Source organism: Terrapene carolina, unplaced genomic scaffold, assembly GCF_002925995.2.
Source record: "Terrapene carolina triunguis isolate 2854851 unplaced genomic scaffold, T_m_triunguis-2.0 Scaffold210, whole genome shotgun sequence".
Classification (NCBI taxonomy): domain Eukaryota; kingdom Metazoa; phylum Chordata; order Testudines; family Emydidae; genus Terrapene; species Terrapene triunguis.
Window position 1 is genome coordinate 11,962,785 of NW_020664561.1, and position 24,331 is coordinate 11,987,115.

The following is a 24,331-nucleotide window of genomic DNA, read 5'->3' on the forward strand; positions in this document are numbered from 1 at the left end:
CCCTGCCACCATCCACTCCGTCTGACTGCCCCCCACAGAAACCCCAACCCATGCAACCCCCCCTGCTCCCTGTCCCCTGATCACCCCCTCCCAGGACCCCTGCCCCTAACTGCCCCCCAGGACCCCACCCCCTATCTAAGCGCCGCTGCTCCTTGTCCCCTGATTGCCCCCTCCTGGGACCCCTGCCCCTAACTGCCCCTTGGGACCCCATCTAAGCCTCCCTTCTCCTTGTCCCCAACTGCCCCCTCCTGAGACCCCCCCAACTTCCGCCCTAGGACCCCACACCCTACCTGTCCCCTGACAAACCCCCGGGACTCCCATGCCTATTCAACCGCTGCCTGTCCCCTGACTGCCCCCCCAAACCGCTGACCCATCTAACCCCCCTTCTCCCTGCCCCTGACTGCCCCCCCGAACCTCCACCCCATCCAACCCCCCAGCCCCCTTACCATGCCATTCAGACCAGCGTGTCTGGCTCCGCGCAGCGCCAGACACACTGCTGCATACATGCTGCCGTGCTCCCCCGCAGAGCCACAGCCCCCTTCCTCCCCCCCCCAGCACCTGCCTTCCAGATTTGAACACCTCAAAATTCAGGAGTGCTCAAGCTCAGTTTGGGCAGCTGTTACTTCATTTCTCCCAAAACAAATATACTGATCCACTGTAACTTGCTGTAGAAAAAGTAGGATAAAATTGAGCAAGAAATGCTTCCCAGTGGTTATTAGGACTGGAATTGCTATTTTCAACAGCCATTGCGTTTTTGTTTGTTTGTTTGTTTGTTTAAAAGGAAGACAGTGGCAAAATTCCCCATAGAAAGAAAGAGTGGAACAAAAGAATAATAAAGGCACCTCAACTTTTCCTCATTTATGTAGGACAGTCTTATAATATGCATCCAGATATCCTCCAGTCTCACAAGCTGAAAATTGTTCCACTTTACTGCAGTTCTGTAACCATATGGGAACCAATCCTGTCTGTGTTCTGTGCACATCTAAAATTCCTGCTGAATGACCTGCCGTGGGAGCGAGTTACCAGTGACCCAGGGCTGCAGCGGAAGAAGGGTGCAGGGGGGGGGAGAGCCCAGGGCTGGGGCAGCAGGAGGTGTGTGTGGGGGGGCAATGGTGCGGAGGAATGAGGGAGCCCAGAGCTGGGGCGGCAGGGGGTGTGGGTGGGGGAGGAGAGCCCAGGGCTGGGGCGGCAGGAAGTGTGTGTGTGGGGCAATGGTGGGGAGGAATGAGGGAGCCCAGAGCTGGGGTGGCAGGGGGTATGGGTGGGGGGGGAGAGCCCAGGGCTGGGGCAGCAGGAGGGTGCGGCGAGGAGCCCAGGGCTGGGACGGGGGGCAGCCAAAATTTTTTTTGCTTGGGGCGGCAAAAAACCTAGAGCCGGCCCTGCAGGCAAGACCACTATTAGCTGGAGGATTTGGCTCACTGGGTGCAAGCTGCATACACCTTACATTGTTCTGTTAGGTTTGACATCTGTTTATTTTGAAAACCTTGTCCACAGTTGAAATCTGTCAGCTCCAATATGGTGATGTAGACTTCTGTTCATGCCTTCTGCAATAATTCTATCTTACTTCCCCCTGAACAACAGAAAACAAAAGATTTCATAGTAAATTATGAGATCTATTTGTCTGTTACCATGAGGATTTTGAAGCGAATGGGGAGAAATGATCACCTAAGATGAAACATTACTAAAATACAGGCATTCAAGATAACATCCAACGCCTCAGAGGCCGTGTAGCTTGTAAGGTTTTTAGACCATCTATTTGTGCTGTGTTTTTTCAATGCCGAGCACAGTAAGATCCTGGTTCATAACTGGGGCTCCTGGGACTTCCACAATGCATGTAATGAATAATAATAATGACAAGGATAAAGGTTGATTGTCTCCAAACAAAGGGAAAAAATAAATAGTAGATCCTATATAAGGGAAGGACTATACTATATCCTAAGTACTAACACACACGAAGGGCTTGTCTACACTGGCAAGTTTTATCACCAAAAACTGGCTTTTGGCGACAAAACAGTGATAGCGTACAGTGTGTACGCAGTGTGACTTTTTCTGGAAAAAAAACGCCTAGTTTTGGCAACAAAAAACTTCCACCCCTGCGAGAGACTTTTGTCTTTTCCCCTCCCTTTATTGTTGACAAACATGCAGTGTAGACACCACAGGGTTTTTTTCGATTTTATTGGCCTCCAGAAAGTATCCCACAATTCCCATGCTGCTGGTTTGAACTCCGCTGCCCTGCAGCCAACTCACCCCTCCCCCTTGCAAGCCCCGGGAATTTTAGATTTAATTTCCTGCTTGCTGGCTTCCCAGAGGAGCTTCCCAGGTGAGCATGGCTGGCTATCGCACCAAACGCACTCCCGCTTGGACCACTGATGAGTTGTTGGATCTGATCAGTATATGGGGAGAGAAGTCTGTTCAGTCGCAGCTGCAAGTGACCTGTAGGAATCAGGACACATATGGGCAAATTTCTCGAGGCTTATGCGAAAAGGGCTATGATCGAGACACGCAGCAGTGCAGAGCGAAGATAAAGAAGCTGAGGCAGGCATACCATAAGGTGCAGGAGGCGAACCATCACTGCCGCTTCTATAAGGAGCTGAATGCTGTCCTCGGTGCTGACCCCACCTCCATCGCCGATAGCCCCGGCTGCCCCGTGGATACTTCGCAGGCAGCAGAAAGAGGGGGTAACTCACAGGCTGAAATTCTGGATGAAGAAGTCAAGCTAGAAAAGGATGTGGTGCTCCCAACGGGGTCGCCCGGTGGGGCAGGCAGCCAGGAACTTTTCTCCACTCCAGAAGTGCTCAACGGGGAGCAGGAAGCAGATGAGACGCTGGGTAAGTTGCTGTGGCTTGTGTAGGGAATCGAAAAGTGGGAGGCGGGTAGTGTTTTCTGTGAGCTGGACATTGCCCTGTGTAGCTATTCTGCATGGCCAAGCAGGGTGTCAATGGACATCGAGACCTGTAGGGAATCCTCCAGAGAGAGGCTCTGGAAAGTTTCCAAGAGGTACTTATTAATCCTCTGCCGCAGATTCCAAGGGATGGCAGCCTTGTTAGTTCCCCCATTGTAGGAAACTATACCATGCCATTTAGCAATCACTGGAGCTGGGACCAAAGCGGCACATAGCTGAGCTGCATATAGACCGGGGTGAAAGCCACAAGCATTCAGCAGTTGTGCCCTGGTTTCTCTGGTCACCCGCAACAGCGAGATGTCAGCCAGCAGGTTGGCCGCCTGTGAAAAAGTGTGGGATAATTTTAGAATGAGTTCCCTGCAAAGCTGCCCTGCAAGCCGTGACCTTTTTGTCCGTACGCACAACCGCCTTCCCCCCACTCCCGACACTCACCATGATTGGGGTGATTGCGAAGCTGTGTGCCTGCCTAGAGTCTCAGAGAGAAAGTGATTTCTACTAGGAAAATACCCTTTTTACTAAAATGTTTCAATCATTTGCTGGAATGTAACAATCCCTCTTCTGTTCAGCACAGACCTTGAAGAACACACCACGCACCCTAGTGGACCGGCTTTGGCAGATAAGAAAAAACCATAGGCGTAGAAAAGAAGACATGTTCTGGAAAGTGCTGCAGCACGATGAGAGACAGACCAGGGAATGGAAAGAGTGCTGGGAAGCTGAAAGGCAGGACAGAAAAGAGAATGCTGCTTTTGCCAGGCAAGCGACAGAGCGGATGATAAAAGTTATGGAGGAACAGACAGAGATGCTCAAGTCTTTGATACAGCTGCAGACTGAGCAGATCTGTGGTCGACCTCCACTGCAGCACATGCAGATGCAGAATTCTTTGCCAATCCCACACCCCTCTATGCCCACACATTCCTTTTCACTTCACTGCACTCCTGAGTTTCCCCATCACTCCACCCCTTCTCACAGCTTGCACAATGATAGCTGGAGCTACACACAGTTGTGAGGTTTTACCCTTTTTAACAATAAATAAAGGCTAAGGTATGTAATGGTACAGCGTTTTTACTCTGTGTTCTACAAAAGCGTATAGCATTCAATTCACTCTCGGGAACAGGCTTGTAAAACATTGTGTTGCATAGATCTTGGGCCCCAAAATTGTACATGGATGCACCTGGGAAGCAACTCCAAAGCAGACATGTATTACTGCCCCTCATTGTCAAAGCGGTTCCTCAAAGCCTCTCTGATGTTCATAGCAGCCCTCTGGGCTCCTCTGACAGCCCTAGCATCTGGCTATTCAAACTGTGCAGCCAAGCGCTCTGCCTCAGTGCTCCACACCTGAGCAAACTTTTCACCCTTAGAGTCACACAGATTATCCATAGTGCAGCACGCGGCTATGACCATGGGCAGTGGCGTAGCCAGGTTCTGAGTGTAGGGGGAGCAAACATAAAAAAGGCGCCCCCCCCTTGGCTCCTTCTCTGGTCATGCCCCCTTGGCTCCTCCTCTGGCCATGCCCCCCTTGGCTCCTCCCGTTTCCCCCCCAGATTAACCCCGGGGCCCGGCTCAGGACTCCTGTGGGCTTCCCAGTGGTGCGGATACCCCCGTCCCTCTGCGGTCCCGGGAGAATCTCTCCTGCCCAGCCCGCTCTGCAGGTGTCCCCGCCGGGGTGCGCTGCCCGGCCCCACCCGCGAAGTCCGTCCCCCCCCGCCCCAGGCTCCTGCGCCGCGCCAGAGCCTGTCCCTGGCCGATCCCCGCCCCGCGCCGCGGGCGGATCCCGGCTCCGGCTCATGAGTCGCTGGCTGAGCCTCGCTCCATGGCGCTGCTGGGCTGGGCCGGGCTGGGCCCTGACCATCCCGTCGCTATCTGGGGTAAACGCCAGCCCGCTCCCGGCGCTCGGTGCGCTCCACGCGGGGCTCGCCAGCCAGGCGGCCTTAAAGGCGCAGGGGCCGTTTCGCCTCCCCCCGCCTGCTGCGATGGGATGCGGGGGCCGTGAGCCGCTGCCGGGAGATGCTGCTGCTGCCGCATTAGCAAGGGGCAGAGAGCGCTTGGCCGCCCAGCCCTGAGCCACCGCAGGCAGGAGGTGGCTGCGGCGAAGTTGGGGCCGCGCTGAGCGTGGGGTGCGATGGCCGAGGAGCCGGCCCCCTTGCTCCTCTGGCCGTGCCCCCCCCCCATGGCTCCTCCGGCCGTGCCGGCGGCAGGTGCCGCCTTTGGAAAATGTGCTGAGGGGAAGCGGCTGCTTCCCCTGCACCCCGCTAGCTACGCTACTGACCATGGGAATATTATCCTCGGTAAGGTCTAGCCTGCCATTGAGACACCTCCAGCGAGCTTTCAAACGGCCAAATGCTCATTCGACTATCATGTGGCACCTGCTCAGCCTGTTGTTAAAACGCTCCTTGCTGCTGTCCAGGTACCCTGTATAAGGTTTCATGAGCCAGGGCTATAAGGTGTAAGCCGGGTCTCCCAGGATTACTATGGGCATTTCCACATCCCCCACTGTGAACTTGTGGTCTGGAAAGAAAGTCCCTGCCTGCAGCTTTCTGTACAGGCCACTGTTCCTGAAGATGCATGCATCATGCACCTTTCCAGACCAGCCTGCATTGATGTCCATGAAATGCCCCTGGTGATCCACAAGCGCCTGCAACACCATGGAGAAGTATCCCTTCCTATTGATGTATTCAGAGGCAAGGTGGTCTGGCACTAAAATTGGAATGTGTGTGCCATCAATCACTCCGCCACAGTTAGGGAACCCATCTCTGCAAAACCATCCACTATTTCATGCACATTTCCCAGAGTCATGGTCCTATACAGCAGGATGCGATTTATTGTCCTGCACACTTGGAGTAATACAGCCCCAACAGTGGACTTTCCTACTCCAAACTGATTTGCAACCAGTAGCAGTCTGGATTCGCCAGCTTCCACACAGCGATCGCAACACGCTTCTCTACCGAAAGGGCAGCTCTCAATCTGGTGTCCTTGCGCCGCAGTTCGAGGGACAGCTCAGCACATAGCTCCATGAAGGTTGCTTTACACAGCCTAAAGTTCTGTACCCACTGGTAGTCATCCCACATCTGCATGACAATGTCATCCCACCAATCAGTGCTTGTTTCCCTAGCCCAAAAGCGATGGTTCTACCATATGCAGCTGCTCTGTGAATGCACAAAGCACAGATAAGTTGCTGCTGTCCATATCACACTCGGAGGCCTGTGATTCATCCTCTGCTAACTTTGCAAGTAACTCTGAGAGTAACTGTGCTGCCATGCGCGATGTCCTCACGACAGCTAACAGTACATAGGAGAGAAGTGCGGGATCCATCCTCTCTCACTGCAGATGCTGGTGCACACTATAAAAGAATGACAGTTGGAAAAAGGGTGCGAAAGGAAGCCAGAAACCTTTGAAAGGGTGGGACACAAAGCAGTGCATGACAGTACATTTTGCACATCCCAGGATGCGCCGTGCTCCATTTCCACATTCCCACAACACATAGCGATGGATGGTGTCGCCAGGCACTGTGGGATACATACCCACAGTCCATTGCTCTCGCTGTCGACAAAGATGCCCCAAATGTGGACACAATCTGTTGACAGTGGGAGCAAATGTAGACACGCTTTGGCAACTTTGCTTTTGTCGATTTTTCCTTGTCGACATTAGTTTCATCGAAAAAACTTGACAGTGTAGACAAGCTCCAAAACAATACTTCTTCAGTGGCAATGTTAGGGACAATACAGTCTTTCTTAAGAGGGAAAGTAGAGAGAAAACAATATAAAACAACTAAACACTTTTACTACAATGTCCTCAAATAATAACCGTGGCTTGTTTTTTAAACAGATCCTAGGTATTGAATCCTGAAATCCATTTCTGTCTATGATTCCAGATTGTAGAAAACTTCCTACCACAGTAAACCTCCGAGTTATGAACACCTCAGGAATAGAGGTTGTTTGTAATTCTGAAATGTCTGTAACTCTAAACAAAACATCATAGTTGTTCTTTCAAATGTTTACAACTAAACATTGATTTAATACAGCTTTGAAACTTTACTGTGCAAAATAAAAATGCTGCTTTTCCTTTTTTTTAGTAGTTTATGTTTAACACAGTACTGTACTGTATTTCCTTTTTTTTGGGGGGGGGGGGGGGTCTCTACTGCTGCTTGATTGCGAACTTCTGCTTCCAAACGAGGTCTGTGGTTGACTGATTAGTTTGTAACTCTGGTGTTCGTAACTCTGAGGTTCTACTGTGTTTATCCAGTAGCCTCCCACACCTCGGGTGGAAAACCTGACCTCATTGAAGGCACTGGGAGTTTTTCCATTGACTTCAAATGGACCGAGGATTCCACCCTCTGACTTTATATCCAGAGTTTTCTTTCTGAAAGGTTACTCTCTGACTGGTCTGACAGTGCTCTTGTTTGTTGTTTGTTGATAATTTTTATACTTAAATGCAAATAAGTGAAATACCAAAATTTATTTTAATAGAACAAGGTTACAAAATGAGACACTAAAAGTCAGAAGATGCAAAATGTAAGGTTCTCATAGTAACATTAACTTGGTTATCATCCTCATTCTACTTACTTGTTGAGCTACACATTTAAAAAGTAAAATAGGAATAAAAATATTATTTTAAGAAGATTTTTTCCAGGATGATTACAGTATGGGCTGGTCCACACTACCCGCCTAATTCGGCGGGTAGAGATCGATCTTCTGGGATCGATTTATCGCGTCTCATCTGGACGCGATAGATCGATCCCAGAAGCGCTCCCCCGTCGACTGCGGAACTCCTGCTCGCCGAGAGGAGGAAGCGCTGTCGACGGGGGAGCCTGCCTGCGCCGCGTGGACCCGAAGTAGGTACTTTTAGTTCGATCTAGGAAACGTCGACTTCAGCTACGCTATTCTTGTAGCTGAAGTTGCGTTTCCTATATCGATCCCCCGCCCCAGTGTGGACCAGCCCTATTAGTGAAGAACAGCATTTTGTCAGTTTCATTCACAGCCTTACTGAGGACTAAACATCCAGTACTTGTTTGCCTTCCATTCCTTCTGTGCTTGAAGCAATCTTTTTTCCTACAAGGGACTCCAAACACTTTTGTGATTCTAGGGGAGGGAGTGTGAGTCAGTGGTGGGGAGGAAGCCCTAAAGACCCTTCCCTTAGCAAAAAGGCCTCTGTTTCAAGTACAGGATATAGCATGTAGCAGCACGTGCACACATTATAAGTTTACTTTTGCTCATTCAGGAGTAATGTTTATCTTGTATCTCATCCCTTCTCAATTTCCCTCCTTGTCCCTCTAGCGGGAAAGCAAGCTTCTCTAATACGAAGGGAGAGGTATTGGAGGAAATCCTACAGGACTTCAAGAACTTGGAAAATGTAAGACTTTCTGACGAGCATATTCCCCTAGCCTACAAACTAAGCTGCTAACAAATAATTAATATTTAGCTCTACAAATGCTAAGAAGGATAGAAATAAAGCAAGGCTCCAAGTTTGTTATATAGTTGCTTAGTTTGCACTTTTTCATCTTGGGCCAAAAGGGTATCCATCACCTTTCTGTTGCACATCTGGGGATGACCCAGGCAGCTGAGAGCTTTTTCTGGGATGACATGTTCATTACTTTCTTTTCAGATGTTGAATGAGGACCTGGAGCAATATGGAGGTGAAGTTCTACTAATGAAGAAGGAGACCCTCAAGACTGCTGCCAACCTGCAGAAACGCTGGACAGAGCTGGGACAAACAGTGCTTAGTCGTCACAAGGACATTAATGGGGTGTTGCCTCCAGAGCTCAGGGCCATGGAAGAAATAAATGAACGTGCAAATGAGCTCTGCCAGCAGTACAGCGTAAGAATAAATGGGGAGAATGGTAAGAAATTACCCATCTTGTCATTCAATTTTTCCTTCAGTGTGTCAATGAACAAGTGACTAAAAGAGAACTAGCTGATATAATTTATTTGGACTTTAAAAAGCCTTTGACAAAGTCCCTCACAAAAGGCTACTAAAGAAAATAAGGTCTTGTTTGCACCGGATGTTACTGTGTGGGAAGCCAGAGTGTGATTCTACAGTGCATTAGCCTGCCATGCACTAAAGTCACCAAGCTGACCCTGGTACAGCGCTCTGCAAGTTCTGCAATGTGCTTTGACATACTGCTGTTTGAAATGGGAGTACATCAAAGTGCACTGCGAAACTTCTAGTGCATGGTAGTAGTGTCCGTATGGGATATTACTGTATGGCAAGTTAGTGCACTGTAAATTCACACCCTGGCTTGCGCAAACAAATGTCCGGTGTAGACAAGCTCTTAATAATCATAGAAACTGGTAAGAGACATAGGGGGAAAAAGTGGGGCTAAATGGTCAGTTTTCAGTATGGCAAAAGGTTAACAATGGGTTTCCACAGGATTCTGTACTAGCTACAGTATTGTGTAAGATATTTATTAATGATCTGAAGAAAGGGGTGAGCAGTGTGCTGGCAAAATCAGCAGATGACACAAAATAATTTAAATCAGTGAAATCTAAAGGGCGTCCTAACGTAATGAGGGGATTGGGTAGCACCATGGCAGAGGAAATCCAGTGTTGACAAATGTAAGGTAATACACATTGGAAAAAGTCATTTGAGAACTATTGCTGGGTTCTAAACTAATGTAACCACTCGGGAAAGAGACCAGAGGTATCAATGTGAACAGCTGAATAAAACCAGTGTTCAGTGTGCAGCAGTGGTAGAAACAAACAAAATGTTAAGTAGTTATAAGGAACAGGCTAGTGATATTGAAAACATAATGCCGTAACATAAAGAAATAGCATTCAATCATCTGAATACTGTGCTAAGCTCTGATCACCCTCTCCACAAAACTATGTATCAGAATAGAAGGGGGTCAGTATTGGGTGACAAAGAGTAGAGGCCTGGAGAGACTTCTGTGTGAGGAGAGATTGATACGACCGGACCATTTAGTTTAGATAAGAGGGGACCTTACAGAGATATACAGAATAAAGGTAAGTCTGGTGCTCCTGTTTACCCTTTCTTCTAATAAAAAACAAGGGGACAATCAGTGAATCTGAAAGGCAACAAATTTGAAAAAGGAAATCCTTTTTTCCCCTTAATGCACAATCTGTGGAACTCTTTGTCGCAAGACATCACCGAAGCCAGCACCTTTAGTAGGATTCAAAGAGAGCTTAAACACTTTATGTGGATAATGAGAATGTGTATAGTTTCATGCAGCTCAGCAGACAGAGAATACACATTTGCATGTGCAAAATGGGTAAATGAGCAGGTAATCACACCTTTGCACAGGCAGTTTCCCATTTTACACACACCTTTATAATTTGCACATACACATGCACATTTACCAGGCAGAAGTTGGGTGCTTGTGTTGAAAGTTTTGTGCTTTTATGTATGAGGCATTCTTGGCAAATAAATAAATAAATAAATAAAACCATACTGTGAAAGGCTCTATGCATAGGAATGACAGATCCTTTTTGGTCTGTCTTGATCCAGTGTTTTTGAATGAATACAAGGCTGCTGATTCTTGTGATGTTGGCCATTGATTAGAGCTAGGAATCTGAAACTGATTGAGCTATGTAGGAAATTTATGGTCTGAACCATAGCTCCTTGAAATAAACAGAAAGACACCCATTGACTTAGTGGGTTTTGAATTAGGTCCTTACTAAACAATTAATCTTTAATTCAAGCCTGCTAAGTTCATGCATAGTGTAGTCATTTCTCTTATCATTGAATTTTGAACCGCTGGATTCTGAAGATCACTTTTCACTGACTGAAGGAATACAGATAAAGTTTCCTCTTTTCCCCCCCAGGGGTAACCAGGATTTTGACAGGTTTAGTGAGCAGTATGGAAGATTGGACGTTCAAGATGCTAACCAACAAGCGAGGATCTGGCATGCATGACTCTGACTGGCTGAAATTGTTTCGAGTGATTCCTGATTGGCTGACCCAGGTGGCTGCACTGATGACAATTATAGGTTCCGGCCAGTCTCATGAGGATCGGAGAAATAGAAAGCCTCATGTCTCGTAAGATAGGTCCTTGCCAGTATTGTTCATTCTTCTCTGGGGCTGTCCTGATACAATTTGCTCTTCTCACATGCTTGGATAAATGTTCTCGTGTGGTGGACACTGTCTGGAACAGGAGATTGGTAATGGGCTACAGAGCCTTTCACCTCTAGGCCATTGGCTGAAATTTGGTTCAGATGGGCAGTGATTAAAAGTCATTCCCATCTGATGGCTGTTTGGTAATACCTGTGAAATGAGTTGTGCACAGTTCCTAGTACACGTGTCCCCATCACAGCTGACACTTCCTTGGCAATCTTGGAGTTAGAAGCCAAAGACCAAATGGACCTCAAAGCCTGACCTCTCCTCTCCCCCTTGGAAGTGGTCCCTCCAGGTGAGGGATGAAGCACATTGATGGGGCAGTGTGAAGAATCTTGCTGCTCATGCTTTACCTGTTAGATGGTGAAAAAGGAATTTAGGCTTCAGATTGGTCAGTTTGACACCAGTGATAATTCTAGCATGTGATGAAGCTTCAATTTGTACAAAGTTCATACACAAATCATGCTTTTTCTCTAGTATTTGTATTAATTCAGACAGAACACTAAAACATCATGTATAGCAAATAGTGGCACTCTCTGATTTCTTTACCTTCTGGGCACTCTGCAAAAGCCATCTTTTCTCTCTTCTTAGACTGATGAGAAGGGGTTGGCTGAGGGCTGGTTATATTTATGAAGAGTCCTTTTGTGTAATTTTGTGCATGTTAACGGATAGCGATATTTTATTATTTTATCAATTTGAAGAAAAGTAGTAAAATATTTTATTCATTTACAATTGGATTTCTGAGGTGAACTTCATCTATGGTGTAACTCTATTGACTGAAAAAGTTACATAAGGAATGAATTAGCTGCAGAATATGTGTACATTATATAACAGGCTATTTACAACTGAGAAACTCACCAACAGCTATGGCATTTACAAAAATCCCCAAATCTTTTATACAGTATGTAGTAGACTAACCATAGACAATTTAACCCCTCTCCCCACTTCTCCCCCCTACCAAATATATACAATCCCTCACTCTTCAAACCCTATGTGCATAAGCTGAATACAATGCTACTTCACAGCTATTCACAGCTTGATGGTCATGGCTATACACATTGTTCACTCACTCACCATCAAGTGAGTGGCCATTAAATCTGTCTTCAAAGGGAACAATGGGTTTCTGTTTGGGTTTTTTATCCAAGCAATATCAGCAGCACTCAAGGCTTATCATCTCTGTTTTTGCTAGAATCAGAGGGGTAGCCCTGTTAGTCTGTTTCCACAAAAACAACAAGCAGACTGGTGGCACCTTTAAGGCTAACAGATTTATTTGGGCATAAGCTTTCGTGGGTAAAAAACCCATTTCTTCAAACATGCATCTGAAGAAGTGGGTTTTTTACCCACGAAAGCTTATGCCCAAATAACCATCTGTTAGTCTTTAAGGTGCCACCAGACTCCTCGTTGTTTTTGCTAGAGTTTTTCTGGGAGGACCACAAAAGTAGACTGGGAGCTTTCTCAGTCTTTAACTAGTAGAGAGGCAATGACAAATCTTTCATGACAACCGTTTGTCAGGCATTTGAATTAAATACATGTTAAACATAAATAAAACCAGAGTTTGAATATTCTGACTGAAAACCAGTTGCTCAAGATACTCTCTTGTCATAATGCTGTTATTTGTCAGTAATCCATAGAGCCTCTCAGGAAGTACAAGCTGGACTGAATTTCTAATGTAAAAATCCAATAGGAACCTCTCTCCTACTTTTAAAACACATTTTAGCCTTCTTTATCCATCACAAGGAAGCAAATCAATATACAACTTTTGTTTCCACTGTAAGTCAATCACATTTACATAGAACTTGTGACTTCAGACAATCAGAATTCCCATTATTGGAAGCTCTCATGCCCAGTTTGACTACCTCATACAAGAGATGAATATAATTTTTGTCAGTTATTTGACTGATTTTTTGTTAACCTAAGCTCTCTTTCCCCCCAGATTTCCATTTTCCTTAATTCTTGTTGTTGTCTGGGAATTATCTTTATGATGACTGCTCCTTAGCTCCTAGTTCCACTCTCCTGCAGTTAGGGTCCATGATACAAGCTCTCTGTTTTGACTACACCCTGAAAACGACTCATGGGTTTCACCCGTGGGCTCCCCAACCTCCTTCATCAGCACTAAAATCAATTAGAAGACAAAGCCAAACTGTTTTAGCACCTGCATGCTGCAAGTGCATCAAATTTACCCTCTTTTCCTGGGAAGTGGGTTAAAGTAAAAACATAACAACAACAGAAAGTTAGCTGAGCCAGAAGACTCTTGGTATAAGAAGAATACATACCTACTTCAACTCCTGTGGCATGTGTGATCTGTGCTGGAAACATGTATGCAGGAAAGATAGGAGAGAATCTTGCTGATCCAGATAAAGAGTTGAGTTGGGAAGCTAGATTTCTGTATGAGCCATGAGAGCCTCTGAGTCAGATCTGATGCACTATAGGTCACTTTGGTTTTTGGGTTTGTTTTTCTTCAGGGTCGTTTCAGGTGATGTGTTTAAGATGATTCAACAATGGATCTTGACCACAACTTCTGGGGCTGAGAAGGACAACATACAGCTCACACAGGAAGTAGGTATATGCCTGAGGGGGTTTGGGATGGGAGCACATCTGTCTAGCATTCATTCTCTTATTTTATTTTTGTATATTTATTATTGTTTAGGGTAGAATCCAGAGGAAGCTCCCTGTGCCTTTACCTCTTCCTCTCCCTTTGAAGCTCAGCACTATGGTTTCTATCTTTCTGGCAAAAGAAGGCTTGGCAGGGATCCTTTCAGAGTTCTTCAGTGCTGTTGCTTATTGAGTCAGAGAGGACCCAGTAGAGTGACATAAACTAGACTTTAAGCAGGACCATTGGAAATTTATGAAAAATTTTGCCACATTTTATAGATTTTCCCCAATGGCTTCTGCAAAGAGTTTTTGAAATCTCTGATTTAAAAAAAAATCAGATTATTTCAAAGTACATGACAATGTTAACAAGTTCATTGTCTAAAGTATAGCCAATTGCTTGACAATGCTTTCAGTTCATGATGCAGTTCACCTTACACAGAAGGTGTGCATCAAAGTATGCATTCAAATTAGCCTTATTTATAGTATGGTTGTTTACAGGCTAAAAGCATTTTATATGTCACCCAAGACTAAAATCCACCAATCACCTTTTTACCTTGTTTTCCTCTGTCAACCTGTTCCTTCCCTATCTTTTGTTTTGGAAAGCACATTCCAAGTGCTAGGGGCCTTGAAGGCACAACCCAACCTGTACAGGGACACACCATTCATGTATCTTTGATAGGTTTCATATTTGTGAATACCAAAAGCTACCTTTCGTTTGCAGAGTATTGTCAGATATATATTGTGACAGGTTGGATCCCCCTTCTGGGGTGCCACCTGTTTTACTGGGATTTCACTGAGCCTCTCTTGCTCAACCAGCCAGGGTTCCCTCTCCATGCTTTGCTGAATTAGGCTCTCCGGCCTCTTGCAGCACACACACACACACACACACACAGGTAGGGCCACTCCCCGCTGTAGTCACAGGCTGAAGTTAGCTCTGTGTGAGAGGACTCCCCCAGCACTCGTGTGCCACACCCCTTTTGGGAGATAAACCCAAAATAATACTGTCTTGCACTGTATAGAAAAATCTGCACAGTGCAAGCTCATAAAAATCCGCCCTCTTCCTCAATATGAAGAGAGATGTGCACAACTTCTTGCCCCCCCCCCCCAGTTAGAAATTACATAAGCTGGATTTTATTATAAACAAGAAATAAGTTTATTAACTACAAAAGGTGAATTTTAAGTGGTTAAAGGGATAGCAAACAGAACAAAGCAGATTACTTTAGTAAATAAACAAACACCGCAGACTGAGCTTAACACACTAGATAGGTAGGATACAAATTAACAAATTCTCAACCTGAGTGATAAACAGGCTGGCAGATTCTTAAGGCACCAGTTGCCTTGGCTTTCCCAGATTTTCTTACGCAGGCTAAAGATCTTAGGCTGGGACCATCACTTCTCACAGTTCAGTCTTTTTTCCTCAGGTGTCTTCAGGTGTGTTGTTGTAGAGAGTGAGGACCACTCATGTTGTCATTGTCCCTCTTTTATATCTTCCCCCCACTTGCTGGAAAGCTTTTTTGATGTGACTTGGGTCAAACAGTTCCCAATGTATAGAGCTATCTGACCTGGGTCAAACAGTTCCCATTGTGTAGAGCTATCTCGGAGAGGTTTCTATTGCACATGGTTCCTGGGGTGATCCTTGTGCTTGTGTGCATTTCTTCAGTCAGCCACTAACATTGTCTGGCCTCATCCCACAGAGCACATTTGAAATACAGAGACATGGTCAATATTCCCAGCTTCAGATACAAAAATGATACATGCATACAAATTGGATAAACACACTCAGTAAATCATAACCTTTCCAATGATACCTTACATGAGCCATCTTGCATAAAGTATATCTTAGTTATACTATATTCATATCATAATTATATTTCCATAAAGAATATGGGGTGTAATATCACATATATATCTTGACATAAGTGAACAGAATACAAGTTAGTTAGCATAACTACCCAACATTCCTATTTGATATAATGTATATAATATTAATACAGTGCGCATAATACTTATTAATATGGTGTGTGGCCGTATAATTATATGTGTTGGCTAACAAAGTGGTTTAGTACATGTATTAATAACTATATTGGGTAGCTTTAGGCAAAATGGGTATTTAACCCAGTCTTTATATTAAATCCCACCCACACACCACCTCGAGAATTTTCATTCACTCCATGAGACCTGTCAGATCTTCCCACCCCCTTCTCTCTCTCTCCAGAAATCTTCCAGTGTCCTGGAGCTTCTTTCTTGCCCTCTCTCCCAGATTCCTGAGTTGACACCACAAAACAATCAGATACTAGATACAGCATTCAGTTATTTGCATCTTTAAAACTTTCAACCTTCCCTACCTGTAGAGTACTCCTTCAAGTGAATCTAACCACGCTGGGTAAAATGTACTAGCTGGACGTTTCTGCTAAAATGGCAAGCAGTGAAATAATTAAAATGTCATCCTTACTGAGTTTCATGAGGCAGAGGCCAAGCCCAGTCAGTAGGCCTGCTGCTGGGGGCCTCACCCCAGGGTCCTGGGATCTGCAGCTGGATGGCTCTGGAAGTCTATTATCCTTCTTCTATGGCTAAGATTTCTCATCTTTCTTGTTCTCTTTCCTTTTCTGCCTTCTTTCTTCCTTGTTTCCTCAGGCTGGTGAAAAGGAGGAAGCAGAATTAGCGGAGGGGTTCAGAGAAATGAAGCATGGGCCCTGATTCTCTGATCCACTGGGGCTATTTTCTGCTGCTCTGGTGGCACCAAGCAGCCTTAAACCCAGCAGACAAAGAGCCTGGAGGATTCCATCAGTTGCAGGGGGAACCTCAAGTGCCACTGATCTGCCAGAGTGGCTCCTGCATCACCCTTCTTCACAGCTGCTGGTGTAGTGGGTGTGGCTGGGGTCTCTTACACACCCAGCTGTTCCCCAGCTGCCATAGCAGCATCTGATAGTTCTTTGCAGCCATTGAAAATTTAAGCACATTTCACTGAGAAGCCCTAATCTGAGCATGAAATTTCTACTGCATGTATTTCCAATGGCTCCAGTTGTAAGATACGGTCTTCTCAGGACTCCTAGCCCTTAGTGGTCCAGGAAAAGTGCAACTAGATGTCTGAATTGGACCTGACGTCCCATTTAGTAGCCTCAAGTACCAAGATTTGGATGCTGGGCCAGTATAGAATTATAGAGCAGCTCCCCACTCGTTTTATTTTATATGCATTCACCAATTCCAATTTTATGTTAACTCAACCCTCTCTTTGTTATATTTGAACTTCCACTCTGAGGATTCTTTAGTGGTCCATGGACAGCTGGCTACTTACACATAAAACGGAACATAAAAACGGCCCTATTGGATCAGATCAATGGTCCATCTTGTCCCAATATCCTATCTACTGACAGTGGCCAATGCCAGATGCTTCAGAGGGAATGAACAGAGCAGGCCATCTTTGAGTGATCAATCTCGGGTAATCCACTCCCAGCCTCTGGGGGTCAGAGGGTAGAGACACCCAGAGCATGGTTCCATCCCTGACCATCTTGGCTAATAGCCATTGATGGACTTATCATCTGTGAAGTCATCTAATTCTTTTTGGAATCCAGTTATAGTTCCCACGGCAAAGAGTTCCACAGACTGACTCTGCTTTGTGTGAAGAAATACTTCCTTATATTTGTGTTAAACCTGCCGCCTATAAATTTCATTGGGTGACTCTAAGTTCTTGTGTTATGTGAAGGAGTAAATAACACTTCCTTACTCACTTTCTCCACACCATTCATGATTTTATACCACTATCATATCGTCTCTTTTCTAAGATGAACAGTCCCAGTCTTTTTAATCTTTCCTCATATGGAAGCTGTTCCATACCCTTAATTATTTTAGTGGTCCTTTTCTATACTTTTTCCAATTCTAATGTATCTTTTTTGAGTTGCGATGACCAGAACTGCATGGGGTATTCAAGATGTGGGTGTACCATGGATTTATACAGTGGCATTACGATATTTTCTGTCATATTATCTATCCCTTTCCTAATGGTTCCTAACATTCTGTTCGCTTTTTTGACTGCCACTGCCCACTGAGCGGATGTTTTCAGAGAACTATCCACAATGACTCCAAGATCTCTTTCTTGAGTGGTAACAGCTAATTTACATCCCATCATTTTATATGTATATTTGGGATTATATTTTCCAATGTGCATTACTTTGCATTTATCAACATTGAATTTCATCTGCCATTTTGTTGCCCAGTCACCCAGTTTTGTGAAATCCCTTTGCAGTCTGCTTTGGACTTAACTGGCTGTCTCATTGGCTTTGTTTCCATGTGTTAAACTGCGCTCAAAGATAGTTAAACCAACATTAAATGCTATTCAGTGTAGGCAATTGCTGTAGCTGGCACAGGGATGTTATTTTATTTGCACAGGGAAGGAAGTTTATCATGACAGCTGACTCAGCAGGGATTGAATCTGAGACCTCCAGAGCTAAAAGCATAAGCTGCTTCAACTTGAGCTAAAGGGCCAGGCAGTAGCAGGCTGTAACATACACCTGTCCTCTGCGCTTTGGCACAGGCGGGGACCTGTAACATACAACAGTGGGCTACAATAACAAAGCTGGTCCATGAGACAATCTCTCTATGAAGATGTGGCCTATGCTTTGAAAATCTTTGGGACCCCATACTGTATGGATTATTATAGAAGTAAGGCAGGGAAGAGTATGCATGTGTGTGTTTCAGCCACTGGAGAAGTGTCCCAGTAGCCTACCACTGCCCTCCCTGCAGTGGCTTATTGCTGTATCAAGAGTATGGATCATTTAATTTTACATTCCCTGTTTAAATACACCTCTACCCCGATATAACGCTGTCCTCGGAAGCCAAAAAATCTTACCGCGTTATAGGTGAAACCACGTTATATCAAACTTGCTTTGATCCGCCAGAGTGCACAGCCCCGCCCCCCCGGAGCGCTGCTTTACCGCGTTATATCGGGTCGCGTTATATCGGGGTAGAGGTGTATATGGAGTTTTCTGTAATGTATCCTTCCACTATGAGAAATAGTTCCTAGAGAAAATAAATGAGAAAATAACAGGGTGAAGGGTGTGAAAACCTTAGCTCCAGTCTCCCCAGAATCCTTTGGAAATAAGCTCCTGATTGCAGCTATCTTTTCTTGATCTCCAGTCTCATCTGGTGTCTCCTCCAGAGTGACTTTCCCATTTCCAGCTCAGATAGCTGCTTGGTCCTGTTGGATCTTGGATTCACCCTAGAATCCTGTTTGGCAGCTGCCACAAAGTTAATTTTGAAATGCCACATCAGTGCCCTCATAGAGTTGTGGGATACTCCTGGTTCCTGGAAGTGTCATACTGCTGTGTGGCTGATTGATAGAAAAGATGTTAACATGGGATGAAAACTATCTTAGAGGGGCAGTTTACAAGTGTAGTGAGTGTCAGTATATTTACCCGCACATCTGAACTTTGCCACTAAAGTCAGAGTACTTTGCAAATCAGACACCCTCTTACCATTCCGGATTCTTGATACAGTTTAATCCTTTAGTTTGAACTTCTATGCAGATGATTGATCTCCACAAAGCCCTGACCATGTGGATAGTGAATTTGCTGACTTTGATGGTACCTGACCACTCCTCCAATAAGGGTCTCCTAGAGAATGAGTCAGAAGCTGCTAAGGATCAAGAGCTCAAGAGGCTAAGGGGCTATAAACTAGAGGAAGAAGCTATGAACCTGGTTCCCAAACTGAGCAGATTCTCCAGCTACGTAATGAGGTATTAATAAAGCCTTGGGACCTCACCTGCCTATAGGATTTTCCCATTAGAAAAAAATCCTTAGTGTGATGGGAAAGCCCTCTGAAGAGAGGTATGATCTCCCCAAAAATGGGTGGGATCATAAAAATGCAACTTTAATGCTGTGTGGCACTCAGAAGGAAACATTTCAAGTATAAATTAATGATAACATTAGCTGGAACGACTTGTGTTGTTCAGCACCCACAGCTATGTAATCACTGAGGGCTTGGCTGGCTATGAGCATTGTTCAGATCTCTTAGACATATCAGAGATTCACGTGGTAAACGTCATGCTGAGGAAAATGATTGGGGAATCCTGAAGGACTTTGAGTTTATAAAGCAAGCAGTGGGTCCCCTGGCTATAATGTTGGCATCTACAGAATCGTGCTCTAATGTGGTGCATGTTTTATAAAGGAAAACAGACAAGAGCCCAATCCTCTGGGATTCCACTGTCTGTGGTGCCAGTAATGCTGTGTGGTAACAGTCCCCATTCAGCTCCAGAAGGAGATGGAACCTGGGAAAGGGACAAATTGGACAGGAGACAAGGGAGAGAGGAATACTGGAAGAAGGGTGAAAGAGAGTGACCAAGGGGACGGGGACTTGTTTGGAGAGACTTGCTGGCTGGCTCAGTGACTGAGTGGAGAAATGAGAAGAAGGGTGAAAAGGAGGAAAGAGACACCCAAGAAAAGGGTGAGGGGAGAGAGACAGAACATGGCATGAAGACAGACAGATTCATATGCTGCTGCTCCTCCTCTGCTGGGACAGGCTCCCAGTTTGAGTCTGCCTGGCCATCTCCTGCTAATACCCATGCTGGGGGGTGGGTTTCAAAGTGGGCTCCTTCTAAGGCTCTCTCCAAGATCCTGGAGGGAGCTGCTTCTCTCCCACTCTATGGAAGCTGAAGGAAGTGGTGCCCTAAAGGGTATAGCTGATATGACAGGTTGGCAAGAAATGCCTCTAGGGCCTTTACATGACTTCACTACTGGGCCAAGGAGAAGCTGGTCTGTGAGGGAGGAAGCTCTTAATTCAAATGGAACTGTTGGGAGTAATATCAGAGAGAGAACTTGGCTGGTCAAGTAACTTAAACATTCTCTCTCTCTCTCTCTCTCTCTCAATAGTTTGCTACTATGTCGCAGCCCTCCTGTAATACTGGGGAGATTAAGCACAGTCTTATAGGCCTACATCCTCCCACAGCCCCTTCTCTAAGGCGTATCAAAAACCTGACAAATGCATCACTTAATAAACAAACCCAAAGGAACGGGCTGCCCTTGTCTGTACATGGCGCTGCTTTAAAAATCCCGCTATGTGTGATCACAGTGTGTCTTGTTGCAACAACAGGATCCTGCACAATTCTGACCAAGGGGGAAAAAGGTGTTTGAGAGCATTGCTTAGAGCAGGGGTCGGCAACCTTTCAGAAGTGGTGTGCCAGGTCTTCATCTATTCACTCTAATTTAAGGTTTTGCTTGCCAGTAATACATCTTAACGTTTTTAGAAGGTCTCTTTCTCGGTCTATAATATATAACTAAACTATTGTTGTATGTAAAGTAAATAAGGTTTTAAAAATGTTTAAGAAGCTTCGTTTAAAATTAAATTAAAATGCAGAGGTCCGTCCCCCCCCCCAACTGGTGGCCAGGACCCGGGTACTGTGAGTGCCACTGAAAATCAGCTCACGTGCCGCCTTCGGCACGTGTGCCATAGGTTGCCTACCCCTGGCTTAGAGGGTGGGTGTCTTTCTGTGTCTCTTCAGCTGCTGCAAAGAGTTGGTAGATGTTATAGTTCGGAAGAAACAAGCTGAATCGGATTCAGACCACAATTATGAGCTGCGGGAGCTGGAGAAAATCAAGGTAACAATGTCTGTCCACAGTATGGTCCAGATCAGCCTGGGTTTGTTTGTGAAAGGGTAAGAGGAAGAACTGGCACAAAGCTAACACACACAAGGGAGTCAGGAAGGAGTTTGAACAGACAGAACATTTTTGCTTCATCTTAGACCCAAGCGTAGAAAGCCACAAACCACCACCAAATATTTCTTTCTTGTAGCAATATATTCAGCCTTTATGGTTCACCAATGGTCAGTAGTGAATTAAAACAATCAAATTGATTGGATGATACGGACCCTGGTTAGAGACCCTAATGCTCCAGATTTCAGAGTAGCAGCCATGTTAGTCTGTATCCTCTCTGGTCACTCAGTAACAGACTTAAAGGTGGCAATTTTGCAACAGAAAAGCTTCAAAAACAGACTCAGCAGTTTCTCGTTGGAACTTGAATTAATATGCAAACTAGATACCATTAACTTAGGCTTGAATAGAGACTGGGAATGGCTGAGTCATTACACAGATTGAATCTATTTCCCCATGTTAAGTATCCTCACACCTCTTGTCAACTGTCTAAAGTGGGCTATCTTGATTATCACTACAAATGTTTTTTTTCCTCCTGCTGATAATAGCTCATCTTAATTAGCCTCTTAGAGTTGATATGGCTACTTCCACCTTTTCATGTTCTGTGTGTGTGTGTGTGTGTATATATATATATATATATAAATAAAATCTCCTTACTATATGTTCCATTCTATGCATCTGAAGAAGTGGGCTGTAGCCCACGAAAGCTTATGCTCAAATAAATTTGTTAGTCTAAGGTGCCACAAGTACTCCTGTTCTCAATGCTCCAGAGAATCCCTCAACACTTCCTCCAGTCAAACTCTACCTCCATTCATGGATTCCTCCCAGCAGTTTCCTACTGACCCCAGAGACCACTTCAAAAGCTGCACAGTTTTGAGAAGTCTGGGCCATGTTCAGACTTAATTCCTTCCTTACACTGTTCCAGCGTACATGCCTTGGGACTTTTCTGTAGGATCTAATCCATATAAGAATTGCAGTAGACTCAAATCTAGTTTAAAGCATGTCAGGCACTTGGGCTAGGTAGTCATATCCAGGGTTTTGCTGAGCCTAAGGAGAGAGACCCGTGGATATACTAGAAACAGTACCCTCTTCAGCAGTGGGCAAGACTTCCTTATCTAGTCCTCATGTCTCCTGACTCTACATATATATGTAAAGCTATTATGCAGATAACGTGTTAACTGCAGGATTTTATCTTAGAGGAGCCAGGGAAGGTGCCCTCTAGTACTGCATATCTCCATTCCTCCCTCCTTGAATTCCCAATACCTTCAAAGGCCACCTTGTGTTGGGCTGATCCAATCTACCATTAAGGAATACTGAGCATGTGTCCCTCTGAAGCCTCGCGTTGTTCTAAGCATCAAACAAATGGGGTTGTCCCAGAGTGGTGTGAGGAAATGCTTCCTGCAGGGGTTGAGAATGCTCCTCCCCAGCACTTCTGGTCTGTGCTGGCTTATGGGGTAAAAACAAACAAACTTGGGGCCTGAACTCTGATCCCTGCCCCGAGCTTTCAGGGCAATGCGCTGTCACTACACTGTTGGGCCAAACCAATTGGGAGCTTGTTAAATATATTGTATGGAATAGGTGATTAGCCCATGAAAGGCTCCATGCTTGAAGGCTTAGGAGGAGTGTATGTTTCTTTTCCTTGGTAGGAGGAGGATAGATGGGGCCATATAAATACCATAGATAGAAGGATGGAGTTATTTAATCACAGGAGTGAATGAAATATAAATTCTTCTCTCCCTCTTGTAATTTGTCTCTTCTGTTATTTCATCCCAGACCGAGTGCCTTGATTGGATTAATACCTGCAATCTCCTGCTTTCTGAATTCAAAGGCTCTCCGGTCTCCTTACTGAGTTTAGAAGAGCAGAGGAACCTGTTTGGGCCTCAGGTACATAAAGACTTAGCATTTGCCAGCCAAAGTAGAACCTGTTTGGCTGGGGAGCTGCTTGAAAGGCTTTCCCAACTGAAGAAACTATGGTTCAGTTTCCAGAAGGATTCAGCCTATAGAGCCCTCTGCATTCAAGACTCCACATTGGAGGGATTATTAGAATTCATGATGATGGAGTTTGTTACACCTAAAATGCTTCCTATGGGGGCAGACTTTCAGCTGGTGTCAATTGTCATAGCTTCAGTGGAGCTGTGACAGTTGATACCAGCTGAAAATTGGCCCTGTGATGTTGCCTAGTAAATTCTGCTTCTCCCAAGAGATTGCAAATTGATGGAATCCTGGGGTTTGGATTGCACAGGAGTTCATAATGGTATGAGAGCTTCTAGTGTATGGGGAGACTTTGGCAAACCAGTAAAGTGCTTGAAACCACTATGGCTTATTGTTAAAAAGCAACCTAGTCAGCAGGCTGTAAAATGGCCATGCAGCTTGACCAAGGCAGGAGGGGAGGGGGTTTTGGGTGCCATGGAAAGGGCAGCTTGACCCCGCATCCTTCCTGATAAGAATTGTGTTGAAGTTGCTGATACATGCATTTTAAAAGAGTAGGCTATGCCCCAGGAATGTCTATTGAGGTCTCAAGGCTGCAAGTTCTGGAAAAACCCATACCTGGTTAATTAATAATCAGAAGGAACCTCTTGCTTGAAACTGCTTACTTAACAAGGTTTCTTTAAGGGACATGTCATTCTATTACTAATGTATAAATAAAGGGACTCATTTGGGGACTCTTCGGGACTGGTCTCTCCCTCTGGATGCATCTTGTGTTCCCCACTGGCAGACGGGCTGTCACTGTGCCACTCGAGAGCCACACTCAGCTTTGGTAATTATCAAGGGTTGGGGGTGTTTTACTAATCTTGTTGCGGACGTGTGTAAGTAAAGTTTAGCTTTAAGTGAAAGCACTCTTGTGTTGTCCTGTTTGTGCCAGCCAACTATTGGTCGGACAGCCGTGTCTCCCCTGCAGGGCCGGCTCTAACTTTTTTGCCGCCCCAGGCAAAAAAGAAGAGCGCCGCCCAACCCCCCCGCCCCGGTGCACCGGGCCGGGCCGCCCAACCCCCCCGCCCGCCCAAACCCCCCGCCCCGGGCCGGTGCACCGGGCCAGGCCGCCCAAACCCCCCTGCGCTGCCCGGCCAAAATAAAAACAAAAAATAAAAAAAAACCCTCGAGCGCCGCCCCGCCGAACAAAAAAACAAAACAA

General features: G+C 45.5%; 1 protein-coding gene across 1 annotated transcript in view; it reads left to right on the top strand.

Moving 5' to 3' along the window:
- The window catches only part of LOC112105876 (axonemal dynein light chain domain-containing protein 1), a 65,387-nt gene that overhangs the window by 35,056 nt on the left and 6,000 nt on the right, over window positions 1–24,331 (top strand). Inside the window, exons 15-21 of the mRNA XM_026655667.1 lie at window positions 8,173–8,248; window positions 8,501–8,735; window positions 10,678–10,891; window positions 13,429–13,522; window positions 19,081–19,289; window positions 21,051–21,147; window positions 22,972–23,082. Of these exons, the coding sequence (XP_026511452.1) occupies window positions 8,173–8,248; window positions 8,501–8,735; window positions 10,678–10,891; window positions 13,429–13,522; window positions 19,081–19,289; window positions 21,051–21,147; window positions 22,972–23,082 (1,036 nt within the window). The remainder of the gene's footprint in view (window positions 1–8,172; window positions 8,249–8,500; window positions 8,736–10,677; window positions 10,892–13,428; window positions 13,523–19,080; window positions 19,290–21,050; window positions 21,148–22,971; window positions 23,083–24,331) is intronic.